The sequence below is a fragment of the Coturnix japonica genome, chromosome 29 (genome assembly GCF_054131305.1).
Source record: "Coturnix japonica strain WE chromosome 29, WE-NBRP24, whole genome shotgun sequence".
NCBI lineage: Eukaryota > Metazoa > Chordata > Aves > Galliformes > Phasianidae > Coturnix > Coturnix japonica.
This window is the reverse complement of record NC_140691.1, coordinates 7,807,817-7,819,009: the sequence shown is the minus strand read 5'-3', so window position 1 is coordinate 7,819,009 and position 11,193 is coordinate 7,807,817. Positions and strand designations below refer to the sequence as shown.

The 11,193-nt window shown below is 43.2% G+C and overlaps 1 protein-coding gene across 1 annotated transcript; it reads left to right on the top strand.

Moving 5' to 3' along the window:
* Positions 1–456: 456 nt before the first annotated feature.
* Positions 457–11,165, top strand: LOC146755941 (obscurin-like). Its single transcript, XM_085525111.1, has 4 exons — positions 457–508; positions 9,264–9,530; positions 9,741–10,005; positions 10,840–11,165. The coding sequence occupies exons 1-4, from the start codon at positions 457–459 to the stop codon at positions 10,871–10,873; spliced, it is 618 nt and encodes a 205-aa protein (XP_085381237.1). The 3' UTR covers positions 10,874–11,165.
* The last annotated feature ends 28 nt before the right edge of the window (positions 11,166–11,193 follow it).

Genomic DNA, 11,193 nt, shown 5'->3' with positions numbered 1-11,193 from the left:
AAGTGCTGCACACCTTGGAAACCTATAGAAAACTAGAGTAAAAAGGGCTGATTCTGCCATCTCATTATCTCAGTATTTGTGGTGCATGCTGAAATCCTTATTTGAAGTGGGCCAAAGCTCCATTGCATTTGTGAGAAGTTTTGCATCACCTGGTTGGTCTAGGCCATGTTTGTTGTCTTGCTAATAAGCAACCCTTCTGATCTTCATCAAATCATTGTGGTTGGAAAAGACCACAAAGATCCCCACATCCAGCCTCAACCCATCCTACCATGCACACTGCCCACGTCCCTCAGTGCCACATCTCCATGGTTATTGAACACTCCCAGGGATGGTGACCCCACCACCTCCCTGCAAAGCTGTGCCACCACATCACGATTCCTCTTCAGAAGAAGTTTTTCTTAACATCCAACTTGAACCTTCCCTGAAAATCATCAGTCAAAACAGGGGCTGTTGAAGATGGGCGGAGAGAATGATGCTTTTGCAGTCAATCCAAGCAGGGAGATCAAATGTAGAGTGTATCAACTGCATTCTTGCATTGGCTTGCTGCCCTGCTCCCTCGCCTTCAGTGGACTGCAGTGCTGGTGGTAGAGCTGTGGTGTGAATCCTGGGATTGCACGTACTGCAACGGTCAGCAGCACAGGAACTTGAGCTGAACTTACCCTCCTGGGCAGCTGCTGCCACTCAGAATTCAGACAGCATGCAGAGGAGAAAGTCATGAAGGAAGGGAAAGGGATGGCAGCAGAAGGCTTCACAGAGTGACAGCGGGGAGGAAGGAGATAGGGGACAGGTCATGGAAGGGTTTGCCATGACTGCTGGGGAGCAGGAGCCTTCCCGGTCACCTGAGCTGGGTATGCCTGAATATGCTTGCATGAATGATCTGAATGAGTGGTCTTCCATGTCTCCACTGCAAATAAAAGGCAATGTCAATCCCCCTCACAACTGCTAGTCCTGCATTCATGCTTGGAGCCTCTGTCTTGGTATCAGCATCAGGACCCTGGGATCTTTCCTGGGACCCAAACAAGCATCGGAAGCTTATTCAAAATTGCTCTGCTGTTAGAAGCTGGTAGCACTAGAGAAGTCCATGATGTAAGTGCGTCAGAAATATTCTGCACTTCTACAGCCTTTTGTAGGGCAAACCATGGAATAGAAATGGAAGCCCATTTATTTAGGGTTTATCTGTTCTCCCACGCCTCAAATAGGAACTAGCATGAACGCTCTCAGCAACCAGTTGTTGGTAAAAGGAGAATCAGATAAAACAGTCATTAAAGTAATCAATAAAAGATTCAATGTATCAATCGATCCCACTTAGCAAAGTAATTAACTGAATCACCTTAACTGAAGTGTGTATGCCTAACTAATTACACTTGATATCTTTCTGATGCTAACTCCATTTGTTGACACAAAGGGTAAGGTGGGCTTTAAACACTTTCTTCTATATGTGTTAGGTATTAAGAGGAGATTACCTCAGCCAGTTCTCTGAAGAATCAGGGGTTGCTGAGAGTACAAAACCATGCTTTATGCATAAAACCGAGCTACAAAATCTAATGTAGGCCAAGTATTCACCATATTAAGGGCTATATCATTGCCATAGGGTAGAGTCAAAAGATGGTTTTCTGCTCTTAAATTTCTATGGTTTCCTGATTTTGAGGTCTTCACTTCATAATTGAGCTGTATTTGGCTGATCTCCAGTGCAGAGTGGAGCAATATCAAAAAGACAGACAGATGAAGATCTGTCATTGTCTTCATTAGAAGAAATCTGAAAATTAGGAGTCCAAGCTGATAGTAAAGACTACCCAGAGGGATGGGATGACCATAGGGACTGTGCTGAGGATGCATTATAATGTGTGATAAACACTGTGAAGCAGAGTTGCTCCAGGAAATGGTCCAATACAACATAGAAGCAACTTTTAATGTCTTCCAGTCACAAGTTGCTCATATCTAATGTATATTTTACCCAGTGTTTTCCAGTTCCAGAAGCAGAGGATGCCTTTATCAACAAGCAGAAGGTGCAGAAGGAGGTGAAGGCTGCACCAACAGAAAATGCCACGCTGAGCTGCGAGGTGACCCAGGAGAAGACAGAGGTGAAGTGGTACAAGGAGGGGAAACTGATCACCTCGAGCAAGAAGTTCAAGGCTGAGTCAGAGGGCAAACAGCGTCGGCTGGTGGTGAGCCAGGTGGAGAAGAAAGATGCAGGGGAGTACAGCTGCAAGGCTGCTGGCCAGAAACTCACCTTCAAGATTCATGTCACAGGTGAGAGAAATTGTTTCGACTGTATTGAACCCCCCAACAAAGAAGGAGGGGAAAGTTAAGTGGTTTGACACATTTAACCCCAGCATTCAGTGATGTAGACGGTGCTTAAATTCTGTTTAATTTGTGTACATTCCTGTTTGCCTTCTGAAGCTATGAACACAGAGGACTTGGGTAGCCTCAGCTTAAGACAGGCTGGAAATAATTTGGGAATTTCCCTGGGGATCTCAAGTAGATGCAATGATAGCAAAATGAGAAGACAATAATTTCAGGGGAAATTAAAGAATATTAAAGATATCTTCAGGGCACAAGCACACCCCTGCAAATGCTTCTTCCTAAATAGTCTCAGAGACAGCATTTGGTCACAATGCTAGACGGCGGCATTGGTGGTTTCTATTAAATTAAAGAAACCTGCAACTAAAAAGGTTTTCCAGTATTTTCTTTTGTTTTCTTCTCTATAGCAGGTACAAAAGAAATGCTTAAAAATAGAAAGGCTTCAAGCTGGTGCTTTTCTTTCCAAAATGTAGGAAGACAGGCGTTCTATTTATTAGGAGAGTCTGATAAGAAAGTGGAAAAAGGCTTTTTACCAGGGTCTGTAGCAACATAAGAAGGGGCAATGGTTTCAAAAGTGAAGAGGGTAGACTCAGTTTGGACATGAGAAAAGTTCTTTATGATGAGGGTAGTGATACACTGGAACAGATTGTCCAGTGAAGGTTGTGGGTGACTCATCATTGTAGTGTCCAAGGGCAGGCTGGATGGTGACCCTGGGCAGCCTCATTTAGTGAATGATGTCCCTGACCACGGCAAGAGGTTGGACTGGATGATCTTTAAAGCTTCCTTCTATACCCAAACCGTTCTATGATTCCATAGGGGAAACCATTTTATTACTGCCTCTGAAAACTCAGGGGATATTAGAATTGTTTTCAGAAATAAGTAGGTGAGAAAAATACATTTCCTCACTATGACTTAATCACAAACAGAATTTAACCTTGACCCTCACCTGGCTTTTGCTGGCAAAGCAACTTACAGCTGTCAGCTTGTTTGGACAAATTAATGCCTGTCCCCTTGTATGAAACAGACTTTTCAATGACTGCGTATGCTGGTGTGCTGCTGGACAGTGGGGAAAGGGGTGTTTTTTAATTTTTGAAGATTTTGGAACATGATACTGGTGGAAATGAAAACAAGTTTAGGGCTATCTAAGCTGTTTTGGTCTGGCAGGGAGGAAGTTCTTCACTGGCAATTGATATAGTTCAGATGTTGGCATTCAGTTCATAGCACTGTCAGGAAATGTGAGTGGGAAAGCTGTCCTCAACGGTACAGTCCAAAGACTAATTTGGGCATTTGGGGAAGGCTGTGTAGAAAAGATTCATGTCTTAAATGTGCTCATTTGCCTTAAATTCCAGAACCAGAATATGCTTTTATCAACAAGGAGAAGGTGCAGAAGGAGGTGAAGGCTGCACCAACAGAAAATGCCACGCTGAGCTGCGAGGTGGTGCAGGAGAAGAGGGAGGTGAAGTGGTACAAGGAGGGGAAACTGATCACCTGGAGCAAGAAGTTCAAGGCTGAGTCAGAGGGCAAACAGCGTCGGCTGGTGGTGAGCCAGGTGGAGAAGAAAGATGCAAGGGAGTACAGCTGCGAGGCTGCTGGCCAGAAACTCACCTTCAAGATTCATGTCACAGGTGAGACAGGTGTTGTATGAAATACAGCAGAGAACAGTAAAGTAAAATCTAGTTTCTATTATACAGTGATCCAGGTGCAGTAGTCTGTGCTGAGGTTTTTCCCCTATACTTGATTGCCGGAGTTTGTAGCAAGTATTTGGATTTAGTATGGCACAAAGACCTGTTTCAGTCTGTCTGTAGAATAATAATTACTGATATATGTACAATGGAAGCAATATTCAAGATATTATTCAAATCTCTCCTGTGCCTGAGATCCCAAACTGTAATTCTTGTTCCCCTAAACATTTGACTAAGATAAGTATGTGCAGTGAGGCTGGAGTGCATGTTCTACGTGCAGCCTTTCATGGCAGGAGAAGCAGGAACTTCTCCTAGTAGTACACTGCCTTTTTACTATGCCTTTATGTTGGAGGCTGCATCTGGATAGGTGAGTCTGCTACTCACAGTAAGAGACCTGGTAGAGCTGACTATTCCCAGAGCTCAAAGTAAGATAGATATCTGCAAATCACACACAAAGAACAAAGGACTGCGTTGGTGAGAATATTTCCTTTGTGCCTTTGACAGTCACAGTTGTGGCAATGGTAGAGGCCATGAGGAGTCTGTTCGGGAAGCCAGGAGTACTGTTCTGGGTCATGAAAAGGCAGCCAGTGGTTTGACTATCGCATGTTTATGTGTTTTGATGTTTCACAGTGGGTCTTAAGCAAAAGGAACTCAGGTTTTGGTTGCCTGCAGGACAGATGTTCTTTTGGGTTCAATATGTTTGCATAGTGACTTGCAACCATGGGACTGGTGTTCAAGGACCCTCTTGGTTCCTTCAGTTCCTAGGTTCTTTCTTGCCTAGATTTGACACTTTGTTTCAACAGAAGAGCTGATATTCTCTAGTGAAGGCTATTAGTTTGGGCACAAGTGGTAACCTAAACCTGTTCCAACCTGTACATACAAACCTGCAAGATGGTCTCATTTCAGTCCTTCTGTTTTTCTTTTCTTCCCTCAGAGCCAAAACCTGTGTTTATAAACCAGGAGCAGGTACAGAAAGAGGTGAGTGCTGCCCTGGCAGCAAGTGCCTCCCTCAGCTGTGAAGTAGCACAGGATCCAACTGGAGTAAAATGGTACAAGGATGGAAGACTGCTTGCCTCCTCCAGAAAGTTCAGAATGGAATCTGTGGGCAAAACACGGCGTCTGGTTGTGGAGCAGCTGGAGAAGAAAGATGCTGGAGAATACATCTGCGAGGCTGCTGGCCAGAAGATGACCTTCGAGCTGGAAACAACTGGTGAGCATTCAGAAATTCTCAGCCAGGATTTTGTAGCCTTGTTGTGAACTGGGTTTTAGGGTGAAATCTGAGTTTTCTTTGCACCTGACAGTGTGAGAATTTGCTTTGGCCCTTTGTGTACCTCCCCGGTGCTCAGCTGTTCCTTCCCTTACTTGGGGATAACGTCATTTATTCAAGGTGATGTCCAAACGGGCTTGTTAACAGTCCTCTGCAGTGCTTTAAGCTGTCATATGTCAGCCAGAATTTATGCATGTTCTATAGCCATTCCTACATGTTGAAAACACTGCACTGTGCTTAAGCTTCAGCATATGTTCCAGTAAGCACAGTTCCATTAATTCTAGGGAATTGGGTGAATTAAGCATAGATCTGAAGGCTGCCTTTGCCCAGTGCAGAGATGGAAGGACTAATGTAGATTTGACTTGATATTTTCCCTTCTAGGATGGGAAGGAGCTCTGTCAAAGTAAAAAAGTGGGCATTACTTCCCAGGGAAATAAGAGAAGTCTCATTATTCACAGGCGGTTAACTCTCATTTTCTCTCTCAGTCTGCAACCAGGTTGGGTTGCTGTTTCAGTACTGGCTGTTTTATGCAGGAACTCTGCTCCTGAGGTTAATCCAAGTTGTATCCAGGCCCTTCAGAAGGAAAGGGAAATAGCAGCACAGAAATATGGTCTGATTCTGACACAAAGAAGTGCAGACCTGGACAGTTAAAAAGTATTGTGTGATGTTCAAGGGATTTTGAAGCAAAGATGTCCCCTAGGTAAGATTTGTGGCTGACATTCCCCATACATTGTGGGCACACAAGCTAAGGAGAGATAGTGATGAGCATGCAGAGAAGCCAATGATTCAGACAGGTTTGTAGTGACACGACATTGTAGAGTTCTGTCTATTTCTCCTTGGCATAGTTTGGAAAATAAAGATGAGGTGATGGTGGTAACCAATATGGCTTCCTCAAGGTCAAGCCATGCCTGACAAACTTGGTGGCCTTTCATGATGGAGTAACAGCATCAGTGGATAATGGGAGAGCAACTGACATCATCTACATGGACTTGTGCAGAGCATTTGATCCCGTCCTGCATGACATCCTGGTCACCAAACTGGAGAAAAATGGTTTTGATGGATGGACCAGTTGCAGGATAGGGAACTGTCTGGATGGTCACACTCAGAGAGCAGCAGTCAATAGCTCAGTGTCCAGGTGGAGGGTGGTGTTGGGACCAGTGTTATTTAATATTTTTGTAGGCAACATGGACAGTGGAATCAAATGAACCCTCAGCAAGTTTGCAGATGACCCCAAGCTGAGCGGTGCTGTTGATGTGCTAGAGGGAAGGGATGCTACCCAGAGGGACCTGGACAGGCTGGAGAGGTGGGCCCTTGGCAGCCTCATGAACTTGAGTGTGGCCAAGTACAAGGCCCTGCACCTGGGTCAGGGCAATCCCAAGCACAGGCACAGGCTTAGAGGAGAATGATTTGAGAGAAGCCTTGACCCTGAGGAGAAGAGTTGGTGTGGAGGGAGGTGTCCCTGCCTATAGCAGGGGGACTGGAACTAAATGACCTTAAAGATTCATTCAGTTCTATTGTTTTTCTATACTTAATTTTGCTTGAAAGGTTTTAGAATAAATGAGATTCTGGTTTCCATGAAAACTGTTTGCAGGGAGCTCCATTGTAGCTAGTAAGTCTATCTTTAAGTTCAAGGGCAATAATGCATTGACTGTGTTGAAGAGAGAAATGACTAAGGAATGGATGATGGTTTAGAATAAAACATAATCCTACTTATTTTCTATGCAAATATGTGTAAGGAAAAGATGCTGCACTCAGTTCTGGAAATATCCTGACAAATATATCTCTACTGTTTCACAGCTGGAGATATCAAGATTGTTAAAGCACTGGAAGATGTGGAAGTGAATGAATATGGGAGTGCATCTTTTGTCTGTGAGATTTCACACGATGAGGTTCAGACCCAGTGGTACAAAGATGACGACAAGCTGAAGGCTGATGACAACATCAGAATGCGGCAAGATGGTAGGGTGTAAGAGGGAGATCTTTCTCCTGAGTGGGGGGTGGGTTGAAGATGAAGCAGAAAGGACATCTGAAATGAAGTGAAGAAGGTTAAGAAGGGAGTTCCCCTTTTGTTTTGGGACTGATGTTAGGGTGGAACAAGTGACATGGACCAGCTAACATCATTTGCAAGAATGTCAAAAAAGTTGAACGCCACCAGGACCTTTCAGAGAAATAAAAACTCCTACCTACCTACCTTTCTGCCCACAAAATATCCAGCTTGTCTTTTGGGTTTTACTTTTGCTAAGTAGAACAGATTATTTTCTTACGAGGTTGATTTTCTACTTTTAAACTTCAGATTTGTGTTTGAACGTTGATGGATAAAAAACATAGCTTGACTTTTTCTTCATTTTCTCTGTCTGTTTGAAAAGAGCACAGGGTTGTTTTTGTTTTTTTTTTTTAATATATACAATGTTAGGGTATATATATGATGTTAAGTGTGATAAAGAAAAGGGAGACATTTGAGTTAGCACACTACTCAAGAGTTCAGTCCCCAGCTTTGCCACTGTTACCATTATAAGGGCAAGAACATCCTGGAAAATGAATTTCTCCTAAGTAGAGTCAATACATTTGAGCTACAGAGACCTTTACTAGGTGAAAACTTGCTGTTCAGAGCTAAGTTGCTGTATTTAACCAAAGTAATTATCAATGTCTGTGTTTCATTGAACCTCTATTCCATTTCGTAATGCGAGGAGTTTGATATTGGGATGGGAAGGTCATGGTTTGATTTGGATGTTGGACTGGGAATCAGAAGAACTGGGCTCTCTTCAGGTTGTCAGTCTTATTGTCTGACTTCTTAACAACATTCCTTTCTTTAGAATATTATTTAATGATGTTTTAAGGCATTTTGAGCTGATAGGTGTAGTGTTCATGTGACTTCTTAACAACATTCCTTTCTTTATATTATTTTTAATGATGTTTTAAAGGCATTTTGAGCTGATAGGTGTAGTGTTCATGTGCAGTAATGCTGATGTGAGTAAGTAGGGTGATAATGTAAGGGTTTTTTACATTCCTTCTACATCTCTGCTTTCTCTTGTTCCATCCTTCTTAAAGAGCAATCCATTAGTCTAGTAAAGGAGCTGTGTGATGAGGATGTGACTGAGCCTGAAAAAGCCAAGTTTGAATGCAAGATATCCATTCCTTCTGTGAAACCTCCCAAGTGGTATCTACATGGGGAAGTCTTACAGGCTGGCAGAAACTTGATTATGCAGCAAGAAGGCACCATCCACCAGCTTGCCATAGCGATAACCACCACTGATATGACAAGCACCATTCAGTTCTCAATTGGCAAATCAAAATCCACAGCCAATCTGCTTGTCAGAGGTAACATATCCAGGCTTGGTTTACATCATGAAGATGAAGAATTAATTAACGTACAGTCTTCCTTCACTGGGGTCTTTGAAATATTTTGTGTGTGTCTGGAGGGTCTGCTCCATTTCCAGTTCAAAGTCGTTGGACACTAAATGAGACAGCTGCATCTCAGTAAAAGATCTGTTTGAATAGCTGTGATGTGCTTACTATTCAGATCTACAGAGCTGAGGTTTTGTCCTTGGCTATACCAAAGAAGTCAAATCAGGTGAAATTAATTGTATTTCTGAACTAGACAAGGTTAAGTTTGGTAGCACCTAAATTTGATGCAGTTTGTCATTGATTTCACCTGAAAGAAACTTGCAGGCTTTTTATCTGCTGTTGTCCCCAGCGTAAGAGTCTCCATTCACATCCTAAAGTACTTGTTATATTTTCAACTCACTCTTATTTGAATAAAAGCCTCAACAAATGGGAGCAATTTAATTAGCACAGAACAAGAGCTGGACCTTGCATTTGGTAGATAATATACAGTATTACTTTATAGAAATGTAGTCAATGGCATTCCCTATAGACAATCATTTGTTTTATCTTTGGAGTGGTTCAAAAAACCATTGTGAACATGACATTAATTGGAATTGAATACATGCAAGAGACTTTCCTCTTCTTCCAATTGTCCTCATCCTTTCTTCTCTTCCACCCCTGCTTTGCAGATTACCATATAGAAATCACCAGGAAGTTGGAGGACAAGACAGCTTTGGAACGTCATTCTGTCATCCTGTCCTGTGACTTCAGGCCTTCTCCAAAGGTTGTTAACTGGTTCAAGGGCCACACACCCATCGAGCCCTCTGAGAAGTACAAGATCAAGAGGGATAAGCATTCAGCAGAGCTCAAGATTCTGAAGCTGAAGCCCGATGATGCTGGTGTGTACAAGTGCAAGGCAGGAATTGCAGAGACTGAGGCCACGCTGACAGCTGAAGGTATGAGCAGGGAGGGTGGCCTCTTCCATGTCCTATTTCACCTCAGATTTCTCTTCTTGGGGTTGATTTCTGCCATTCTCTCCTGCTAACTTTATAAATGTATAATCTTCACTGAGAAGATTACACAAAGATCATCTAGTCCAACCATTCTAACACATCCCAGTATGATTTATAGTAACAGTGGTAACAGTTCACCTTGTTTCCCCACAGCCCGCAATGTAGAAGTAACGAAGCATCTGCAGGATGTAGAAATTGAAGAAGAGAGCTCTGCTGTCTTCTCCTGCGAGCTGTCCCATAATGACGAGGACGTGGAATGGTTCCTGAATGGCAACCTCCTTTACACCAACAATTACAATGACATCAAGAACGTTGGCAATTGCTGCACACTGACAATGAAGCAGGTTAAGCTTGAGGATGCTGGCACAGTGACAGTGAAGTCAGACAAGGTGTCAGAAAGCGCACCTGAAGGTGATAGGTGGGTCTGATCACACCCCTCCTGGATGTAAGAGATGCTAAGGAGCTCCAGTTCATTCTATTGTGCAGCAGTCCTGCTTCTAAAGCTCACCTCTCTGGGGCTCAGATAGCCACCAAATCATGATGGGCTTTTTTCCAGTGATTTATGGAATTAAGGATTTATGACTGCAGGGAGAGATCATTCAGTGTGTGTTTTGCCTCTGGGATGACTAATGACCAGGCTGTGAGCAACCTGATCTAGCTGTGAATGTCCCTTTTTATTGCAGGGGAGCTGGGCTAGATGGCCTTGAAGGGTCTCTTCCAGTTCTAAGGATACTGTGATTCTAATCTGCTCTCCCCAGCAATTAAGCTCTTTTACTCTATGCGCTCAGAGTTTGAAGGATTTCCTCTTTCTCCTTTCTTTTGCATTTGGTGGAAGTTTTTTCCCCAGTATAAACATCTGATGTGTGAAATAGAAGACAGATAAGAGGAGTCAATAATACAGGAAAATCAAAAGTGTTCCTCTTAATCCTGTGGCCTGCTGTATGAGCTCTGCTCCATGTGAGGGCAATGCCAGCTCTCCAGCTTTAGAAGAGCTGCATCCCAATTACTTCATATGATATCAGTCCCACCCAAGGCAATGCAGGCTGTCCCTCCTGTTCCCTGTATTCTCCTACTGATTAGTTCAGAATTCCATAAAGCGTATTCAGTCAACAGACATGAAACCGCTTTAGGTTCTATCTTGGTGTCGTCAGTAGTGGTGAAGATTTATTTATCCCTCTTTAAAAATCTGAAAGCAACTGGAAATGTCTGATCTTCTGTATCATGTTGTTCTGTTTTGCCTTTTTAATTGCAGAGAAGCCTGCTGTCTTCATGAAGTCCTTGGATGATGTTTTTGGTGAGGAGCGAGGTGTGATTAAATTGGAATGCGAAGTCTCTAAAGAGAAGGTCAAACCAGTGTGGAAAAAGGACGGTGTTGTGCTCACTTCTGGCAACAAGTATGAGCTGGTACAGTCTGGGAAGACCCTATGTCCCCTTATCCATGACATCGAGAAGTCAGATGCAGGTTTCTATACCTGTGATATTGGCACTGATGTTGCCAAATCAAAGGTCGGCATTCAGGGTAAGTACTGTGGAAAGTAAAGGAGTGCTGAAAGCACATTCAGTGTGGTCACTATGTCTTACACCTATTCCCCCATGAGCCTTAATA